Consider the following 22605-nt stretch of genomic DNA (forward strand, 5'->3'; position numbering starts at 1 on the left):
TTGGTGTCAAATGTCACTGGGGAGAAGCTGTTGAAAAGTGAAATCCACTGGAAAGTGGCAAACCCCACGTGCAAAATCGCCGATTGTGCCAATCATCTTCAATGGTGCCCCTTAGGGGCTTCGGCGATGACTGAACAGGAAATGAACGAATGAATGGACACTCCAAAGTGCTCGCCGCGAGGCTTGCAATTGTTCAACGGAATGGCCACAGAATGTATTTTCAATAGTTTTTTATTGCTTTTTTGATTCTTTGGGCAAGATACAAACAACATGGGTCGGATGTCTGTCTGCAGTTTGTTTATAAATTAGATAGATTTAGTTAATTGTTTAATGATATTATTGCTAGGCCTAAAATACCAACAACATTGTGGGTCGCATATTCGCAAATGACTCTCGCCCGCCCATACCCCACCCTCCTCCCCCCCAATCTAATCTTTTCGGCTATTTACAAATGGAAATTCCCCAGAAATTCTAACATTTTCTCGCTAGACTAACTTAATGGGCGTTGACTCGTGTGTGCGTGTGCTTGGACAGGGGCGTGGCAGTGTGTCAATGCTGTGTTTACGAATTGTTAAAATTGAAGCTAACTACGCTTAACATTCCTTTAAGATAAATCACACAAATCTTATATAAGCTACAACTCGATAAATTAAAACAATAACAAAAGTCGAGGGAGCGCATCCAGAGTCCAGATCAATGATCGTTCGTTCGCTCATCATCTGACATGCTCCAGTATCCAGGGCACAAACTTGGATATGCGCGTGCACACACCCGGCAGATTCGCCTCCGCGCAGCCAATGCCCCACGAGATGATGCCGGCGAGAAAGAAGCGACCATCCTGTGACTTGGCCTAAAAGAGAGAGATCATGAGCCTCAAGAGAGTGTTCGCTAGAGTTTTATTCATGTCTGCAGCCTTACCTGCAGCGGTCCACCGGAGTCGCCCTGACAAGAGTCCTGGCCGCCCGTCTCGTAGCCCGCACACAGGAAGATGTCCGGAATGAACTCCTGTCGTCCGGCGCGCAAAAACATGGACTTGCAATTGTCGTTGCTCACAATAGGAACAGAGACCTATGGGAGAAAGAATTTTAGATGATTATACGCCCATTTCTCTGCCACTTAAAACTAGTTCATGTCTCGAATCTTTTCTATAATCCCACTCAGAGATGATCTAGCTCCAAGTTCAGGTTTGATGCCTTCAAATCTTTTTCTCAAATTCATATTCCTAATTGCAATCTCTCCCAATCCCACTCCATGCGGCTGCTCATTTGCCTTTCGGTCAATTCGTTGCGGTCTTCAGTGTTGCAATGTTGCACACCAAAAACCACACCACACTCACCTCTTGGAGTACCGAGGGCAGGGTGCCGCCCTCGCTGAGCCGACCCCAGCCGGTGACCGTGGCATTCATGCCAATTAGAAGGCTCTCCGTCTCGGGCAGACAAATGGGACTGACATGCGGAGCAAATTCGAGCGGCTGCTCCAGCTTGACCAGCGCCAGATCGTACTCGTACGTAAAGAAGTTGTACTTCGGATGGACCACCTTCTTGGCCACACCGCGCTCTATGTAGGGCAGCTGTTCCTGCACATGCGAGAAGTCGTATTCGCCCACGCGGATGCGTATCTGCGAGATGAGCAGGCTGAATGGGAAGGGAGACGGAGAAGGCATAGATTAGCTGGACTTGCCCTGGACGGTGGACTTTGGATACTCACTCGTCTACACAGTGACCAGCTGTGGCTATCCAATTCTCGTTGATCAAAGCGCCACCGCACCGATGGGTGCTGGAGAAGCCAAAGAAGGAGGTGCGTCGCACCGACACCTGCCAGGGCCAACGACCGAAGGCCGCACTCTTGCCGCCCACAATCCGAGTCTCGGGCCTCGCCAGTGTCGGGATGCCGCATTCTGCAAACGAAAACAATAACAAATTGGAGTGTCAAGTTGGGACCTGATCTGCTGGGGAGGTTGCTTGGGGGTTTGGGGCGTGGCACCTACCGCTGCGTGCCGCCGAAATGGTCTTCACATGCCCCAGCGCCGTCACACCCGTCGTCGTCGCCGCCCCCTCGTGTGTGGAGGAGTCCGTTATCTCGTTGGTTTCAATGTGGCCCCCGTGACCACCGCTGCCACCGCCAGATGATGTGGCCTCCAGTATGGGACGATGCGTGGGCTGGCTGCTGCTGCTGCTGCTGCTGCTGCTGGAGATGATGCTTGGACTCGTATGTGGCCTGGTCGTGGTGGGTGTCTTGGCAGTGCTTGTCGAACTTCTCGTTGTGCTGCTGCTGCTGCTGCTGCTGCTGCTGCTGTTGCTGTCTGTGGTGGGCCTTTGGTAGGGCCTTGTTGTGGTGGTGCTGGTGGTTCTCCTCGTCGTTGTCGTTGTCGTCGTCGTCGTTTTCGGTGCTGGTGTGGTCGTTCTCCTGGTTGTCGTCGTACCCTTCGACGTGGAGTAGGTTGGGTAGGACGACGATGTAGCTAATGATGTGCCCGCCGACAGCTGCAAGGCAGACACAAAGTGGTAAACATTATGCTAAAATACTCCTCCAATCCGTCGGAACATTCTCCCTCTCCCTCTCCCTCTCCCCATTCCCTATGCCAGCCATGCAAAGAATCAATTTTTCATTTCGCCGCTAAATCAGCATTAAGTGGGGTTCCCCTTGGCGTGATCCCCCAGTGACTTTTGTATGCTCTAACCAAAGGGAAAGTTTATGTTTATTTTGAGTTGATTTGTGCGCTGAAAGTAGAAGATAAAACACTGACAAGATTCCCTTACATTCTCCCCTTCCCAGCGGGTTCTCTTCCCCGACATATTCACGTTATCCTCTTCCTGGAAAGAGCATCACATTCTACACACACCCCTGAGAGTGGCTCTCGTCATTGTCAGGCAGGGCTGTGGCTGAGGCTGTGCTGAGACAGTGCTGCTGCTGCGGCATTCAGGCAAATCTTACATCAACTTTTGGCCCTGACTTTGTGCAAACAATAAAATGTCCCCCAAGGCTGTGGCCGCCTGCCATTATGAAGGCTCAGGACCCAGTCCCGAGCTGCCCACAGCTCCTGCCCCGCCATTCCAGCGCACGTCGCGAAGAGTAAATGACCTCGTGGCTCGTTTGTTTCGCTTTCGACATCAATGCATCACCCAGCACCCGAGAGAACCAGAAACTGAGACGCGAGAGGAGAGCCTCAGCCCCAGCTTCGTATTTACATACCTGCGGCCTGGTGGGGCCCTGCGCTTGTGTATGGTGGTCATGGGGATGTGTCTGGATCGTCGTCGTCGTCGTCGATGTCGTCGTGGACGATGGTGGCGGTGGCGGACGCTCGTAGACAATCGGTTTCTTTGTGGGCTTCGATGGCTTCGAGGGACGTGGACCGGGCATTGGCAGACTGACGATGCCGGGCTTCGTCCAGCCGTTGGTGGGTCGCGGCCTGGTAATAAAGCTCGGCTCGGTGGTCATCTGCCAGTGATTTTGTTGATTCTGTTGATGCTGCTGTTGCTGTTGCTGTTGCTGCTGCTGCTGCTGGGTTGATGTATGCCAAATGCTATCTGCAGTTGGTATTTGTTTGTTATAATTCGCTGTGTGCTAACAATGCATAATAATTAGGGAGGGGGGAGGAGGCGCCACTCACTTGGACTCGAGCTCGAGCTCGAGCTCGAACTGAAGCCTGGGTGCGAGGCGGCACTCTGCAGATCCGACGACGTTGTGGGCTTGCTCTGATAGGGAGGCGGATGTGGCCGTGCCAAAGTGCCCTGATGATGCGGACCCGAAGGACGAATCACCAATGTGCCAGCGCCATGTGGACGCTCAATGGTGGTCATGCCACTAAAAGGCAGAGAGCGGGGGAAATGGTGAATCTCTGCCTCTATTTTGAGGCTATTATTTGGACTCACCTAATCATCGGCTTGTAGGCGGGCGGCGGCGGGCGTGGCCTTAGTGTCAGCGGCTTGGTGGGCCTCGTGTAGGAGAAGGCCGTCTGCGGCAGGACAATGTTGTCCGTGTAGTTGTGCGTGCAGCAGGAGCCGAACATGAAGGAGTCCACGCACATGCCCACATGCCGGCCCTCGCTCTTGATGCACTCCCACACGAACATGCAGGTGCCCTCCACACGCCCAAAGGAGCACGGCTTGGGGCTGATCTTGAAGTTTTGACTGCGCTGCTGATAGCCCTCCAGTCGGTGGGGGCTGCGATAGAAGCCGGACAGATCAGCATCATCTGCATCCGTGTCCAGAACGGGTGGCGTGATCAGGGCCGCTGTTGCTGTCGCCACAAGGCAATTGACTAAGATTAAGGCTACTAATACTTCTACTATTTGGTCTAGACTCCTCCGTCCGCTACGCCGGGAGCCTGCGCCCGCAGCTCCTTTTACTCCCTTTACTCCCTTTTCCGCTGCCGTTGCCGTTGCTTTGTTGACTAGCCAATGCCGTTTGGGACACATCTTGGCGGCTCCTGCTCCTCCTTCTCCTCTTGTCGGGCTTCTTCTAGAAGGTAGTAAGGAGCATGACAGTTTTTGGACATTAGTCTTGTTTCGCCTGCCGGAACCCATCCAGCATAACCACAACCACAACCACAACCAGAGCCAGAGCCAGAGCCCCAGCGCTGCTCTTTTTGCACCCCACTAATTAGGCGCACTTGTCGCGGACCCAACAAACAACAAAAAATGATGGAAAAAAATTAGAAAGAATGATTGAACTCATAGTCGAAGTTGGCAATACCCTAAGAGGATTGTGCCCCATGAAAGGTAAGCGTAATTTTAGGCAATTATTTGTGTCCCAATTGCAGCTATGAAACTTTGTAGATGAGAGATTTAGTTGGTGCCTTCCCTTAATCAATTGCCATAATTATTATTATGTATCTACAAAGTATAGGCTTTCCCTTCCTATACATTACAATCTTTTGTGCAACTTTATGATAGCCCTAATATACCTTCAAGGGAATGGGCCAGCGATTTCTACTCGTTATGATTGCCCAGCAGCAGCAGCAGCAGCAGCAGCAGCAGAGGTTGGGGCTCATGTTGCTGTTGCTCATGTTGCAGATGTTGCTGCTGCTGCTGCTGCTGCTGCTGCTGCCTGTCGTTGCAGTTGTCGTTTTTTTGTTGCTGCTGCTGCTGCTGCTGTTCAGTCAGTGACTGGTTTAATTACAACTTTTCACTTTTGCCTCATAATAAGTTTTTTCTGTTGCTGCTGTTGCTGTTGCTGTTTTGTTTTATTGTTCAACAAGAGTGGAAAAAAATTTATTGCGATCGCACGGAATCTGCTTTACAACGACACATGCCACAATTAATAATTTCTTGTAACCCAAAAGAGAGTGGCTGCTGCTGCTGCTGCTACAGGTGTATCTCTCTCGCTAAATTTAATTAAAGTTTGGCCAATTGCAATGGCACACAACGCCTGGTTAACCCTGGTTTACTCTGTGTGGCTGCCCCTGCTTGTTGCTGATGACAACTTACCTGTGTCTAAGTCTGTGTCTGGCTCTGGTTAAAGTTGCTTGCTTCATCGGTAACGTGCCGGGCGCATGTCTGCAATAGAGATTATGTGGCACAGAGTTGCAGGCAGTTGTAGCATGAAGTTGAGAATATAATAATCATAAGTATAGGAAGGAAACACCGCAAGAAGCACCAACTGCCACCCTGATAGTTGGTTGTTAGTTAGTTAGTAATTTTTATATACTATTTTCTCATTCTTCTCTTTTTTTTTGCTCTTTTGTTGTGCTGTCGAGAGAATGTCGAGCGGAATGTGCTCTGTGTGCCCTGCACTCGGCTATAATTAGTGGGGCTAACTGCAGTAGATTCACATTTAAGTGGTCATGCTGCATGTGCTGCATGTGGTGCTGGCTCCACGCTGCATGTGGTGGTGCAAGGCCCACCCACCAGACCAGCCCCCCGCTCACGAGATTGCGGTATTAACCGATCCTTAGATCGTAATCGTATAATCACCACCACAGCCACCACCACCACCACCACCACCACCCATCATCATCATCATCATCAGCATCATCGTCGTGAGGAGCGTGTGGCGCGTTTGCAGCAAGGAAATGTTGCAGGAATTGCATAGTATGGCATGGCGTGGCGTGGTCTGGCCTGGCATGGCATGGCAGGGGGGGTGGGGTTCGTGGTGTAGATGTGCTGCTGACAACACTTTGGGGGCGTCACCAGTCGGCCATTATGTGACACTCGCATGAGTTATGCAACCCATGGGAACAGCTTCTTGCCACAGAATGTGGCTAGTGCAGAGTGCAGCGTGGAGAGTGGAGAAAGAGTGATTATGGGTCTAAGAATAATTGTGGGCTTACGTGTTTAATTACTTGAATTTGTAACTCTTCTTAAGGTAAGATAAAGGTCTAATTTTTCGAGAATTTATTCGTGGAAAAGTGAAGAAAACAAAGGTTCTCCTCACCCATCCATCATGGATGTGCAGAGACTGTTTTATGGTTAGAACTGCTCTTTAACTAGTTCTTAACTTATTGCCATATATCATATTAAATTCATCATTAAATCCCCCCGGGAATCAAACATAATCCTCTCTTCCAAATACACCTTTCTCCTCCATGAATATTCAATCTTGGCGGTAATCATGCAACATCCACTCGTACCTCCCTCCCCCCCTGGAAATCATGCGTGTAGACAAATTATATCTTAGCCAACAAAATCCCGTTTATCGCCTCATCATCTCAATGTTGATTATAATTACAAATGGCCACAAATGCAATTTGATACCAACAAAAAAACCAACGAACAGCTCGCTGAGTTTTTTAAGCACATCATTGGCCGTGGCCAAACGCTGCCATGTCGATGTTGATTGAAACCGAAATTGATATTGATGTGGAAGCTCCCCTCGGACCCAGCCTCTGAGGCACCCAATTTCTGGCTTTTCCCAGACTTTGCTGTGCCGTGTCTAGGCCTCTTTCTGGGGGTAGCGGGGGACTGCCGACATTTGCTCAATGGGTTCCATTGAGCCAGAAACGCAAACGCTCACTCTTAATAACTTTATTTAGGAGCGAGAGGAGCAGCTGGGAGTGCGGGGCAAAAGATGTGCTTGCCCCTGCCACACGCCACACAAAAAAAGAGGCACGATCCATTCAGCGCATGAACCGTTGGAAATCGATTTCGTTACGTTTTCATTTCCTCAACGAAAGCAGCCAGCGAAAGATCTTTCTTTAACTCACAATATTTGTTGCTTTAGCTTTAGTTTTTGTTGTTTCTTTTTTTTTGCAGAGAGTTTTTGTTCGAAAAATACCCGAAACGTAATTACCCCGTTTAAACGCCCCAAAACAGAAGCAGAGGCAGCAGCAGCATCAACTGAAAAACTGAAAAACTGAAGTAGCAACAGGCAATCTTTTGTGCTAATGACTATCTTTAGAGGGCCCCCCGAAAACGAGCCAAAGACGGGTAGCAAACAGTCTGACAAACAGTCAGACGAACAGACGTCGACGAGTCGAACCCACAGACAGACAGACAGACAGACAGAACGAGAGAACAAAAGACTCAAACTCAAACCCAGAGGCCAAATCATTTTCTATCAAAATTTTTCAACTATCAGAAAAATGTGCCCTAAACCCGAGAAAGACGCCGGAATCCAAGACTGCGACTTCGGGTCTTTGGTTTCCCCGGAAAACGGCAGCTGACGAATGGTCGTAACCAGCAGAGTTCGAGATTCAAGAATTAAGCAATGAACACTGCGAGAAAAGGGCATACAATTGCGAGGTAATAAAGGCTGGGAAGGCGATGAAGGAATTGGGAATAAAAGATGAGAGAATGTGCTCTAATTATGAGCTTCGAATCTGCAGAAAAATGTACCCAAATGTACTCTAAAATTACGAGATATGCAATCCCTTTTCTTTGCGTTTCTCTCAGTGTAAGTACGTGCACAGTTTTTGATCAGAACGCGGGCCTGCAGTACTTAGTAGCAGCAGCAGCAGCCGACTCAAGTTGAAGAGAGTAATTGTAATAACAATTGCGCAATTTGCGTCAGTCACTTAACTTCTACGTTTTTCCCTTGCCCCTTGCCTTTTCCCTGCTCCTGCCCCAGCCCCAGCCCCTTTGGCGTGTGGTAAAGTGAGGAAAAGTCTCAGCCCGTTTAGTTAAGAGCCCTGGCACTAGGCACTCGGCACTGTACCGGGGGCATCAGCCGCAGTAACAGCCTCAGCATCAGATTCCGTGCCCCAACTCCAACTCCAACTCCAGCTGCAACCAGCTGGTGTATCGTTGCCTGGAGATCCCCCACTCTGGGTTGTTGCAACACAGCTTTAGCTGGCTCCTCTTAGCCGGTAGGCGTTTTGTCAATCGACTGGCAATCGACAGCAGCGACGGCACAGATGACAGGCCGCCCAGGCTAATGAAAAAGATAAACAACTGGATCACATCACAGCACGGACAGGCCCAGGCACAGCAAGACACGCAGCTAATATCCCGAAGTGGTGATGGGAAGAGGGGTAGAGGGTAGGAGGCTGTGCCACAGATGGCGGCATCTTTTGAGTTTTGGCTGCCTGCCTCCTCCTCGTGGTGGTGGAAAGTACTACTCCCTAGTTATAATCACAGCGCGTAACGCAAACACAATTTTTGAGTGGTTCGAGTTCGAGTTTGGGTTCGGGTTCGGGCCATGTGAAATCCATCTATGTACGAGTTATGCCTGGAGGCGAGAGCCAACCTTAGAAGATCTACAAGCAGCACTATGAGAAAGAACTGTCAGGGTGGGGCAGGGGGAGGAGAGACGTGTGTGCAAGTGTGTACAGTCTGGTGGAAAAGTCGTTGCACCTGAGACGGACGACGACCGCTTATCAATGTGAAAATCGAAAGAGCAAAGAGAACTGAAACTGAAACGAGCCCCAAAGAGCGGAAGCAGCTCAAGAAAATTGAAAGAGGTGCTTAAAATCTCGTTATAGACTGGGTGTTGGTCGGGGGGGAGGCAGGGGAAAAGAGAGTGCGGAGTGATAAATGATGCACATTTGATATAGGGATTAATGGCAAGAAACCGTTTATGTTCTTTTTGGGTAGATTGTAGAGCAGAGTCAGTTGAGAAGGGGGAGCATGGAGAGCAGGGGGAGAAGGGGAGAGTCCAGACATAGATCATACTTGCAACAGTTAATGGATGATAAATGTAAAAGTGATGTAACAGTTCCTCTTGTCTTTATTGGATTAACATAATCATTCTCATTAGTCTTCAGTCTTTAGGCATCAAAAAAGTATATTTTTATTAGGGTTCAAAAGTTATTGGAATAATTCTTGCACCTAATGAATATTCTGTGACTTTAACTGGCACTTTTCTTGGGCAGGAATACGGAAGCAAGTCCATGAATAATGACAGTAGCAGACGAAACTGAAGACTCCCGTTTCTGTCTCCTGTTGCTGTCTCCTGTTGCTGTCTCTCTGTGTGTGCGCTAACTTTATGGCCTAACTGTTTGGGGCCTGGCATTTGGCGCCTCGTTTGCTAATTGAAAGCAGAGTGAGAGAGGGAGAGAACGTTCGCGCTTACTTATTAATTATTTATAATTATGTGCTGGTGGCGGGACAGTCATTACGCATACGCAATGTGGAGCCACAGACATTAAATGCCAATGAGCCTGAGGCCTCCTCCTGGCTCTGGGGTTTCAGGCAGCGCAGTGAGGCATTCAGCCTGCTCGAAATACGAGCAGTATGTACTAAAAGCAACACGTTTCCCCTCCCCTACCCCCCTCTCTGCCCGAAAAAAGCTGTTAAGTGTCCGGCAGTGGGCCACAAACATAAATCACTGCCAGAGCGCGCTTCCACTGGTTTATTAACCTCTCTCTCTCGCATCACACCACACGCCTAATGGCCAATGGGCAATGCCAAGCCAAGTGCTGTGCAACCTGTGTGTCTGTCTGTCTGTCCGTCCGTCCGTCCGTCCGTCTGCCTGCAACCGCTCGCTGCACTTGCACCTCTGACTGGCCACAGATGACGCTGTGGTGTGGTGTGGGGCAGCCCCCCAGCTGTTTCCTTTACTTTGACTTTAGCTTTTCTTTTGGCTGCGTTTTGTGGCGCGGTGCAGCTTTGTTTTCCATTGTCCAAATATTTACTTTGTCTTGCGGCTCGAGACTCACGAGAGACTCGCGAGGCTCAAGCCCCCATGACGCTGCGGCTTTTAGGGTCAGTTTCTTCTAGGTTCTGTTTCCTCGCTTCTTGTAATTTATTTTCCTCTCTGCGGCATAATTAATTTGGTTTTCATTTCCCCTAGGTCTCTCTCCTCTCTCTCCCTCTTTCCTGTCTCTATTCTAAATAGCTTCATTTTCGATGTCATAACGGTTCGCTTTTGGGGTTCGGTTCGGTTCGGTTCGGCCCAATTTAAGGCACGATTCATGATCGCTCCAGTTCGGTCTGTCCCTTGAGGAAGTTACACCGTAAAACACGTGCGTAACCGTAACGTTGCGAATGGGCCATAAATGAGGTGAGGTAGCTCGAATAGTACTCGTATTCGTACTCGTATTCGCATCTGAATCAAAAGTCGTGCATTCGCAATCACTTTTCAATACAGACAATGAACTCTATTTGAAAAGGGAATGGCCAGGCCGGGCCAGGCTGGGCCAGGCCGGTCGCCTGATGACAATTTGACAGATTGAAAGTGAAAAGTAAATGTCTGGTCGCTAAGTGCTTTTAAAGGGATAGGATGGCATGGAATAGTATGGGATAGGAGATGTCTCTTATCGTTAATTTGCATGAAATGCACGTTCAAGCACCAGGGCCCTGGAGCCAGCCCAGACGCGTCGTTGTCGTCGTCGTCTCTGTGGGTCAATCAGCATTCACTTGTCTCTCATTCACAGACAGACGGAGGGACAGACGGACGGCAAGTCGAACAGACGGACACTCGAGTGGTAGACAAGAAAACCACGAGGCCTTTAAGAGAGACTGCCCCAGTGAGTGTTGACGATGAGCTGCAGAAAGTTAGAAAAGAAAAGTAGTTGGGGCAGCAAAAAGAATGAAATGAATACTCAAGGGTTTCCACTCACTCACTCACTTAATGAGTGCTCTCCAGAGAGCTCTCCCACTGCCCAGAAACCAATTGAAACGATCCATAAATCGATCCATTCACACCTTCACACACTCGACGGACACCTTCTCCTTCTCTCCCTCTCTCCACCCCTCTCTGTCTCTGTTTGCAATTAATGCAAAAATAATTACACATTTGTCGCTAAATGTTTCAATCCGTTCAATGTTAAATTCACTGATTCATATTCATTCACTTGACTTGCTTGGCCAATCATTCATCTGATTCATCTGACTCTTAATTATCATTCATTCATTCATTCATTCATTCATTCATATAGCTGTAAATGGTATTTGTGCTGCTGTCATGGGAACATTCAACATACAATCTATGGGGGCATGGGGCGGGGGCTACTCCTGGATGAATGATATATGTATTATCTTTTCTTGATTTTCTGTTCTCATTCATGGATCGTAGCCATGTGGGAGAATCGTTCTCGAGAACAGGTATTCCCCTTGACCTTGTTTACTCCACTCCCCGCCCTTTACTGCCTTTTTTACTGCTGCTTTCCATTGTCATTGTTTGGGCGGAGTCGTCTGTCGTTTTGCTGTGCCCCAAACAATGATATAATACTTGCTATGACTCTTGGCCTGGAACCACATAAATATTATGACAACACATTGTTCTCGCTACTTTTTTGGGGGGGTTAATAATCTTGGTAAAAATATGGCTAAAGATTCCCCATTGCCAAAAATAAACTTATAATTTTTTAATTAAATTGAACATTTCTGCCTTGGGGCCAGTGCACTTTTATTGTATAACTGTCGGTGGCCCCCAAGGTCTTTCCCAATCAGAAACATTCAACTATAATTTCACAATATGCCCAGCCGCATGACATTTTTAACGCATTTAAATAATTTTGCGCCTGAAGTTGTACAAATGGAATAATGGGGATTGCTTGGTTCCATCAAATTATATAACCATCGCCATCGCCATCGCAGCTGGAAGACGACAGTAGACAGTCACAGTTTGGTGACTGCTGGCTCAGTCTCTGGCTGAAACTGCCACAAAAATTGGTTAAGAGTAAGAGGACAAATTTCGTTTTACGCGCAGGTGAATTGCGCTTTTATGAAGCACTTTGATTGCCGCATGAATGGGAAGGCACGAGGTTCGAGTAGAAAGATTCGTTGGTGGTGTTACGGGAGCCACAGCCAAGCCCCAGCCGAGCCCCACAACTGCAACAATTATTCTGCTCGATGACTTTCGCTAATAAAACGACATAAGCTCTGCAGCAGTGGAAGTTGACACACAGATACAGACAGACGGCAGATGAGTCTCTGGGTTTTATAACACACTCCCCTCCAAAAGATAATCGCCAGCCAGCTGCAAGGGGGATTTATGGCGCAAACTATTGCAAAATTAGAATGTCTGGCCAATTTAGCCCAAGAGTATCAATCAAATTAGTTAGAGGTGCCAACACAGCGGCGTTATAGACCCCCCATAAAACATATGTTCATGCTAATTTTATGGTAAATAAATAAACATATTTATATTTATAAGTTACTCGCCCCAAGAGATGTTTCCCCAGAGATTCTTATCCAAAGAAAAGGCTCATAAATTAGGTTTAAGCACTAACGGATGCTCGGAATTTTTGGCTGTCTAATTAAGAGAGAAAAGAATAGGGTTTAGAATGCAGACACAAAAAAACAAACTGAAAACTGATCATTTAAAATGGGCATTAAACGGGTGTGTGTGTGGAAAACCGTAAACGCTAGAGACTTGTAGACGGGAAAAGTTCTCTCTTTGGTGGGGTTTTATTTTACTTTTGCCATTTGGCAAGTGAAAGCTGCAGACACAACATATTTATTTATTTCTTTACATATATGTAAATATCCCATAAATCCCATTTTAATATTGACTTACTAGACTTTCAGTTCTGCAGTTTTGTTTTGCTTTTCGGTAGCACTTCAACTACGGATCGGTGAACTGGAGGCGGCCCGCTCCGGTCTGTGTCTGTTGAGTGTTTAATTGCTCGATTTCTTTATAGAACAACGGACTGTGTGTGGATTATTGGCTGCTTTAACTTTGATTTTCACTGGTTGCCATTTTGGCCACGTTTCATCAAAGTTTTCTTTTCTTTTTTTGCACACATTCCTCTTTCCTTATTTCGTTTCTTTGTTTTTGGAATTAAATATAATTTAGACTTTCCACCGTTTTCATGGTCAATAAATCGAGTTCAATCAAATTGTAACGAATATTTTCTATCTTTTTTTTGTTTTCGTTAACTGCTTTTTGCTTTTGTTTTTCCACTCTTTTTTTTGTTTAATTGATTTGCATTTCACTGAGTGGCCATAAAGACTTTTGTGAATATTGTTTCGAGGCAATAAAATGCAACACGAACAGCCCGAAGAGCCAGCCCAACTGCACTCTGAATTAATTGTTGTTGAACCTTTTTCGATGTTTGATTTTGTTGTTTTATTTGTTTGTGGGCCTCGGGTTGTTTTGTTTGTTTGAAAGATTTGTTGGTTGGTTTTGGGGCTTTTGATTTAGTTTACAGCTGAGCGGAGATTTTCCTTCGATTCGATTGGATTGATTTTTTCACTTTCGTTGGACTTTACTTTTCTTTTTCTTTTTCTCACCGCCTTGCCGCGCACCTCTCCTCGCCTAACCTCCTTTTGTTTCGTTTCGTGGGCGTTCGTTTATGGGGGGGCTGAAAAAAAACAGAAGAAACAGAAGTGGAGCTGTTAATAGAAATGGGCCAACGATCGAATTAGAAATCAAAGCCGAAAATTTATGCAAAAGGTGCCAGAGCCCAGCCGTATGATTAGGCGAAAAAAAAAACACCAAGCGAGCTTCGGACCCTATTTGCATTCGATCTGCTGGTAGCCGAACGAAATTGCCAAAAATTGATGTTTATCAGCAGCGTGGGGCTCGTGGGGAGTTACTGGCAACCACCAGTGTTTCCCCACCAAATTGATGGCTATCTTGAGTTATGAGGCGTTATGGAAATGGAAATTGCATTTAACACACGGATTGGATCGGCGCGGAGGACCACTCAAAAGTGACAGTTGAAAGCGACGACGATTTGGCGAATTAGTGCCCCATGCGGCTGCTGCCTTTGGGCTTTGATTCGAAAGTGACAAGCCCAAGGGCAGGGGGCAGCAGTTTGATGATCTCTAAATACATCTCGTATGCTTATGCTTATCTGGGGTGAGAGGAACATTAGCCTAAAATAATTTTTGGGTTTTCTCTGATTTCAGCAAATTAATCAAAGCATTAAATATGAAACTTAATAGGAGCATGAATTCGATTTATGTGAGATTTCTTTTCTTACAAATTCTGTTAATGATCCTCTCCCAGAAATCTCCTTTCAAGAGGTTTCCCCCAACCTTTTCGCTAGCCTCAGAGTTGTTTGCAATATGATTGTTTATCTGTGCGTTTTGTTTTCTTTGCTCAATGTTTTTCATTTGCATTTTCATTGCGGGGAAACCCGCTACGCTGATCGCATCCCCACCACGCCACCATCATGCCGTGTACCACAAGAATCACTCGCCAGACCGCAGCTTCCTGCCTCAGTCCTTTCCCCTGAGCCAGTGGCTCATTAAATGTGAATTTGCACTTCTTTGCCGCTTAATGTGGTGGTGCTTCCTTGTGGCACGACAACAGCGACGAAGAGTGGATGTTGTCAACGGGCAACAATTAACTGGTGCAGCGCCTACTGCTGGCCAGGCCAAAGGGGTCTTTTGTTGGCATTTCTGTGCGCTGCCTTAATTGTGCCAAAGTGCTGCCAATTTTTATTGCCAACTTATCGCTTGCAACCCTGTCGCTCTGTCCCTGTCTCTGTCTCTCACTCTTCTGCTCTTGGCTGCTGTTGTACCTCACTTAATGAATACCGTTACACAGTGCCACAGTGGCAGCCGCAAGTTGATGCTTCTTTTTCCCTATTGCCATTTCGCTGCAACGCATTCGCAGAACAAACATCAAACTGAACGAACTGTTTGGCTGCTGCTGCGGACTCCACAGACTCCATGGACCCATGGAGCGCTATCAAAACTAATTTATATGCAAATGCAGTTCAAGTAGCTGCAACAAAAGACATAGTCGGTATGGGATGGAGCTGGTGTTGGAGTTGGGGTTGGATGGGATGGGAGTCGTCGTCCCTGCTGGAGTTGGCGGCGTTGCCAACGTGCAAAATTCACAGCACAGCAGTAGCGCCAAATGATAGATAGAGGAGTGGATGGAGGGGGGGACCGGCAGAACAGTGGGAAGAAGTTCTGATCTTCGTTCTTCACTCTCTCACTCTCTCGCTCTCGCTGTGCGAAATTCTCTTCAAACAGCAACAACACACACGGCACATGATTTACCGTAGAGAACAACAAAGAAATTAATTAACTGCACTTGTATGCCTCTAGCCTTCGCTCTCGTTCTCTCTCTCTCCCCTTTGGGAGAGCCCCTGCATGTGTGTGTGTGCTTGTGAGTAAGTGCATTAGCTTTGCAGTTAAATGCTGCGCGAGTAACAGCAGCAGGCAGCAGCAGGCAGCAGGCAGCGACAGAGCGTTGCATTTGACAGTGTCGGGAGCAGGAAAAACTGGCTGCAGTCGCCGTCACCGTCACCGTCGCCGCCGCAGCATTAACTCACTTTTGCATTTCCACTTCTTCTTCTTCTTCGTCTTCTTCGTCTTCTAGTTGTTGTTGCTTCCACGTTTTCCCACTTCGTTTCTCTTTGGTTGTTGTCGCCAGTTTTGTTTGGTTTTGGTGGCACACAACAAGTGGCAGGTTGAGTCGCGCGATTGCGCCGTGAACTAATTAGTGCTCATGTCGCCTGCCAAAAAGTTATCGACGGGCTGCGCACTGGCGCAGGTCATTCGCCTATCGCAAGATCTTCGGGCTTTGGCTTCGGCAGGGCACTGTTATCGTGACGTCTGTTCTGCAATTCTGTTCCGGTTAGGGCTGTCGGTCTGACTGTTATTGTTCTTTCTTCTTTTGTGCAGCAATTCCCCTAAAGTTTCGATGACTCCGCCCTGTCTGTTCCCTAATCCTAATGTTATCCCTCCTGTCATTCGTTTGCCTTCAAACGTCGCTGTTACTTTTATTACTCCTTTAATCCTGCTGCCATTCTGCTGCCTGTTTTTATCCTGCTGTCGACTTTTACGCCGACTTGGGCCTGATAACTTTTTATTTCTTAATTAGCAGCACTTGCTGCTCCACTTATCTCCCTGCAGCTGAGGCCTGTCGCTGTCTCAGCGAGTCTTCGGGTGTCTGGGTGTTAATTTCAAAATTTCAACGCGTGCCCCTGCTGCCACTGGCACTTCTGCCTCCGCTGCTGCTGTTGCTGTTGCAGCAATGCGTTGACAGCGAATGCAATTTGAACTTGATGGCCGGCAACGTGACACGCATATTAAGCAGACTCTTACGCTCTCCTCCGATCCAGAGCTCCGGTTTTGTAATATGCATGCGAGGGGAGGGGGCTCACAGAGTGGGATTGGAGCTGGAGCCCGCCGGGCGGCGCTTCGCATACGCATAAAGCGGCCGCGCATGCGCAATTAGTCGTGATTGAGTCGCAAGTTTGTTTAAGCGACAAGAGCGACATCAGAGCAGCCAGCGAGCGATCGAGCTGCGACTAGCAGCAGCAGCAGCAGCAGCAGCAGCAGGAGAAGGAGGAGATGATGAAGAAACTACACACAAAATAGCAGCAAAATTACTTTGAACACGAAAAAAGCACACACGCGGGAGGGGACACATGGACTCAGGGTGGACAGGCAGCATAAACGTGGAAAACTCTCACTTTTGACGGGTCTGGGTCTCTGGAATCTGGCTTTATGTTTTAACAGTTTTTTTGTTGTCTGCTTCTTTTTCTTAACTGTCGATTAACAATTTCGATCGGTTACCAACGGCAGCATAAACTTTTGCCGCTGCTGCTGCCATTTGATTGATTGAAATGTCTAAAGATTCATGATTTTGGTTTCGGTTTTGGTTTATTTCTTTACTCTTTGCCCCGCAGGCTGTGGCTTAAAGTGTGTAACAAAAATTAGGCACCTTTTTTTTTTGGTTTGTGTGATGTGATGGATAATCAATATATCTGGGATGAATGGATGTGGCTGGGCTCCGTGTGTGAATATGCAACAAAATCGATAGCGAAACCGAATCCGAATCGGAAACCGATCTCTGAACCGCACACGTTCGCTGTAAAAACCGAACTGCGGCCGGCAAAGCATCAGGCAAAGCATAAAACTGCGACCAAGAGAAAAGCCAAAGCCAAAGCCCCACCAGCCAGCCGCCGCCGCTAAGAGCGGCTCCAAAGAGAGCAGGTAGCGCAGCGCACAACACGAGAGAGAGAGCGCTGGCGCTGGTTCGAAGAGAGATTTATGATGGACAAGTTTGTGCCTGCAGTGTTTCGCCGAACGAACAGCTGATTGCGAGCTGGGGCTCTTTAGCTTACAAATTGATAAGTGCACAAATGTTTACGGTACGATTCGACCTCGACCCCCCAGGCATACATACATACATATGTGTGTGTGCACTTCTGCACATTTATTTGATCATAAATTTGCAACAACTTTTCTTCATGCTTTCCATTCATTCCCAGACTTTGTCACTCGGCTGGCCTGGCCAGTATTTTGCAAGTGTCTGTGGCTTCCCCGATCCTCCTCCTACCCCGTCCACTGTGTGGGTGATTCATGAGCGGCCGTTCGGTCTTGAGCGGGCCGAAGCGATTATTTAATCTCCGTATTAGCGCAAAACTCTTGTGAGCGGTTTCTTTATTGACTCACCGACAGACGGGCGACCGCTGGCCGACTCCTGAAAGTGGGTCAGTGTTAAAGATTTTTCTCTCTTTTGGGATTTTTGTATGAGTTATCAGTCGGCAGTATAGCTCTTATATAAGACTTGAGTGCAGTCTATTGTTGGGCCTTTATGGGGGTAGCCTCAATGCGGTCCAAATGGATGATTCAGTTCGTTTCAATCGATTTTTGTTTTGGGTGTGTGGGTACGTACGTGCGATATTGATGGATGCTGAAATGCCGCCAGAGGTGGCAAAAGCATTTTGATAAATGGCTTAGGAGATCCCTGCAGCTGATAGTTGATGGACTTTAACAAGATCACGGATCTTTAGCGGCTTTTAATGGAGGTGCCTTTTCAAGGAAGGAACTACACATGCTCGCATTATGGGCAATAAATTTAAGGCCAGGCGCTAAAATAAGTAGAACGAGGTGCGAGGATCGTTAAGGCTATGGAATGCGCAAGAGAAAGTTGAATGCCTCCAGATATTATTCATCATTTTTGTGGATCATTACTGGTGTGTAAAGATCAGTGGAGAAGGAGTGTTTAAACAGGATATTTATGAATGCTAATGGAGGGTTCGAGATGAGTGATCATTGAAAAAATAAACTTCACTGCTCATAAACATTGATCTTTACTAATTAGATCAGTGATCTTTAAGCTACTGAAAAATGAACCCCAAACACATGTGGCCCCCCACCCGAATGTTTGTTTCATTGCAACAAAATGCAGTTCAACGAACGTTCCGGGATTCTGTTCTGATCACGGACAGGCGGGGAACACACAAAAAAAAGCAGAGAAACATTCATTCATGCCTGACTGGTCGCTGATAAATGGATGTTCGAATGGATTCCTGCTTAACAGAACAGTTCAATGACAGAAAACTCAACACGGATCGTGGCTCAGGCGGTTGATCGTCGCGGATCTGTGGATCGTCTCTGGGATGTTGGATTGCCTGGGATCCTACTACTGAATTACTCAGACATCAATTTAGCCAGAGATCATTTAACACTGTCATCGCTAAACGATCATAAATCAGTTTGTTGAATGAAGTTGTATATGAAATGTAATCAGTGATCGGTTTGGCAGAGAATGGAGAGGATCATTTACAGACAGACAGCTAGAAAGGAGTGAATAGGGAGAGAGCGAGAATACCGAGAAAACGAAGAATTTGATTGCTGAATTTATTAGACATTAGTTTTGGGAATTGTCTGCGGTTTGTGGGAGTTCTTTAAAAGTTAAACAACAAATTTATTTGCATTTTATTCCCATACTCTTTTTCTTTCTCTGTCTCTGTCTCGGTTTATGGCTGAGTTTAAACATTTTATGGCACTGACTGTGGAGTGTCTTAAATGTTTGGTAAACTTCCCAATCAGCAAGTAACTTACCATTTTATTTTATTCATTTATTTACTGACTTTTCTTTGGTGGTGTGTGGAATGTTTTGTGTATCAGGTTACCCTCGGTTTCTCCTCGGTTCCTCCCACTGTTTAGCCCGAATCCGGAATATCTTAATTCCGCCATAAAAGAAAAGAACTCCCCATGACATCTCTTTTTGCAGGCAACTCGCTTTTGGCTCTCAGCTCCGCCAATATTTAATTTGACTCCAAAATCGAATTCCACCTTACTGACCCATTTAGCAGATGGCTTGAGATTCGCTGGAGGCAGGCAGTCAGCCCGGGACGGGCCTAGCCCAACGCAGCAAGTGGCAGGGGCAAGCTTAGTCAAGTGGCAAGCAGGCAACGAGGCAGCGAGGCAGCTGCTGTGGCTCGGACTTCGACTTCGTCTTGGGGCAGTCGTTGGAGTCGCTGCTTGAGACTTGATTAATAGTTTACACGTGAATCAAATCTCGAATCGTTAATTTAAATGGCCAACAACACAATGGACCCAAAGTGCTGCCAATATATTTGCCAATTATGCTGGCCACAGACCAGACGGAGACTCTAGACTGCGAAGAGTGGACAGTGGAGTCTGAGTCTCAGTCTGAGTCCGAGTCTGGGCGATACTTGAGAGGTTTTAGCATCCTGTCAACGCTTCGCTGATTGACATTTGCATAATACACACACGGATAGAGAGAAGAGATTATTGGGGAAGACGAATCTTCATGTGATCTACGGGCTTTGGGTTTGGGTTTGGGTTAGCCCTGAGCCCTCAGCCCTCAGCCCTGTGCCAAAGTGAAAGTCCATCGTGTCAAGATGAATAGGTCGCAATTTGTCATGCCAATGGAGGCCTCCTCCTCAGTCAGTCAGTCTCGCGTGTGAGGCTCTGATCTGGTTTGGGCTCTGGTCTCTGTCTCTCCGTCTCTCTGTGGCGTGCACATCATGTCATTTTCATTGGGAATCGTTTTGTGCTGTCAACAGTGCCACAAAAGTCTCAGCAAATGACATGTACGAACTCAATCGATCATCGCCAGTTGGCGAGTAGGAAGTGGAAAGTGAACCAACAGCCAAGAGGCAAGTTTGTGTCTTGAGTCTTTCGTTTCTGCGAGCAAGAGTTCCGCCAGAGACAGGGAGAGAGACAAAGAATGGACGGGCGGAATGTGGTAATTAATTAAGCCAAAAGCCAAGAACAACAACCACACACATACACAGCCGCGGCAGCTGTTGAAGAATTTTTCATTCCATTTCCAGCTGGAAAAGTGCACGGAGCAGGGGCTTGGTGGGCGGTCGATTCCCGGGAAACCAAACATTGCATGCATGAAATGAGCGTAATTATTAAGTACCAGCAGCCTTGCCACATCTGCCTTTGCCACCACCACTAAGCTGGGGCACACAGGCCAGAAGCCCAAGCCCAAGCCCAGGCCCGGGCCCAGGCCACGTCTCTTGGCCATCAGCCATGTCTTTATTTAATAGTTGTGTAAGTATTTTTCACAGCAATATTGAATTTTCCGCACACACATGTGACATGGGTCAGTAACCTAGAAATGAAAATAACACCTTGCTGTGGCTTCCACTCCTAAAGCTAACACTAAGACTAAGACTAAGACTGAAAGGCTGAAAGGCTGAAAGGCTGATGCTGAAACTGAGTCTGAAGCTGACTCTTTGGCTGCCAACTGCCATAAATGTGGACGGAATGGAGATGGACATGAAGAGCGCTGTGGAGCTCTGAGGAGAGAACCCAACCAACCGTCGACCCCCCTGTCCTGTGTATGTGTGAGTTTCAAGCCCATATCTATATCTAAGCAAGTGTATGGATGGACTGCCACTGCCACTGCCACACAGCCACACAGCCACTGCAGAGTCCAAGCCAAAGAGAAGCCACAACATAAGAGAGAACCTGTATGGAGAGACGTACAAGACATGGCCTAAGAACCAACAAACATCTTTAGACAATTTTTTAAACCGCAGCACAGCACACACATCCATGAAAATGTTGGAAAAACACACACACAAAACACACAAAACACACAAAACCCAAAACCGCAAAATGCTGCAAAAAATAAAAGACAACGACAAACACTCGGATTAACAATGGAAGGCAGCAATAAAGAATGAACAGCGAGCGGCTCTTCTTTTCAGGCAAATTAAATTAAAAGCACTCACAAATGTAACCCTAAACATTGTCTAATGGCCGAAAAAAGACAAAAGGCCCAAACAAAATATGTAAGGCAAAGCAACAGAGAAGGGGCAGAGAAGAGCCATACAAATGACAGAACAGGAAGCATTAAAATTGGGCCAAGGAAAACGAATATTGAATGCTCTTAGGGGTAGAAAAGAGGGTGGAAGAATAGGAAAAGTAAGTGGAGAATTAAGGCGGCAAGCGGAAGAATTATTATACATCAAATATTACAGGAAATATAAGATAAAGCTTAGAATATCATCTAAAAAACTCTTAGTTTTTTATTGTTATTAATTCTACAAAGATAACTTATAGGAAGAAGTGTCAACGCTCGCAGAAAATATGCAGCTAATTTTGTTAGAAGCATTTTCTGCTATTGATTTAATTTATTTGTAGCTCTCACAGAACAGAGCCTCAAATGCACTAAAATGCCAACTGATCTTCTTGTAGATTGTTTCACTACATTATTGTTGTTACATGCCACGTTTTCTGCACATCATAGCTCAAGATCTCAACCTTCCAGAGTCAGAGTATCACAGCCACAGGGACGGGGGCAGTGACTCGCTCTGTGCTGGTTGAACTCTTAGGCAGAAGCTGACTGACGGTCACAGTCAGTTAACAGCTGGCTGGCTGGCATTATGATGATATAATAAACAATGCTACAACAGCCAAAAATCATACAGGGAGGAGTTGCAGGGCGAAGTAGGAGGAGCAGCGGTTGTAGGAGCCTCCAGCCAGGTCATGTCTCAGCGCTTTGGCATGCGTTTCAATTTGCTTGTCAGTCCGGGGAGTGTGAGACGCTAACAAATCATCCCAGCAACACCCTGGGAGACTTGACTTGACTTGAGGCAGAGATTAATTTCAGTTGACAAATTACACATGAATTTCTAACGGCAGTCCAATATTTATGGGAAACTTCCCACTGCCCCGCTTTGATGCGTGCCACAACCAGAGATAGCCCACAGATTCTGATTCTCTGACTCTCTGACTCAACCTGAACTGGAGCTAAAAGCTGCTGCTGCTGCTGCTGCTGCTGCTGCTGCTCTCTGCAGTTGACAGCTAAAATTGAGATTAATTGTGCTAAATTAAGTGAGTGAGAAATTACGAAATTATTTTGCAGCGTGTGTGTTGGTTGCAGTTAGAAATTGCAATCGGTTTGCCTGCATCAGCTGTGGCGACTCTCCTCCCCAGAGGGTCCTACACATTCTCTTGGGTATAAGTCTGCCTGCAAATTGCAGGTGTGTGTGGCTGAGGTTTGGGGCGGCGCGAAAGGTGTGAAGCCGGATGAATGGCCATGGCCCAGCAAAAACCCTCGGCTGGCTGCTTCTTCAATTTGTGCACGCCCAGTCGCGGCT

General features: G+C 47.1%; 1 protein-coding gene across 2 annotated transcripts; it reads right to left on the reverse strand.

Annotated features, from left to right (window-relative positions):
• Nucleotides 1–233: 233 nt before the first annotated feature.
• On the reverse strand, nt 234–22286 carry LOC117897223 (serine proteinase stubble). 2 transcript variants are annotated; one of them, XM_034805939.1, is made up of 10 exons: nt 12840–13354; nt 5429–5497; nt 3873–4460; nt 3611–3804; nt 3193–3527; nt 1988–2483; nt 1708–1897; nt 1337–1634; nt 919–1068; nt 234–850 (listed from the first exon to the last, which is right to left on the reverse strand). In XM_034805939.1, exons 2-10 carry the CDS (start codon nt 5473–5475, stop codon nt 716–718), a joined length of 2433 nt encoding a protein of 810 aa, XP_034661830.1. In that variant the 5' UTR covers nt 5476–5497; nt 12840–13354; the 3' UTR covers nt 234–715. The 2 variants fall into 2 exon arrangements, with proteins under 2 accessions (XP_034661830.1, XP_034661831.1); XM_034805940.1 differs by lacking the exons at nt 5429–5497; nt 12840–13354 and adding an exon at nt 22272–22286 and having other exon boundaries at nt 235–850; nt 3873–4446.
• Nucleotides 22287–22605: the final 319 nt, after the last annotated feature.

Source organism: Drosophila subobscura, chromosome O, assembly GCF_008121235.1.
Source record: "Drosophila subobscura isolate 14011-0131.10 chromosome O, UCBerk_Dsub_1.0, whole genome shotgun sequence".
Taxonomy (NCBI): domain Eukaryota; kingdom Metazoa; phylum Arthropoda; class Insecta; order Diptera; family Drosophilidae; genus Drosophila; species Drosophila subobscura.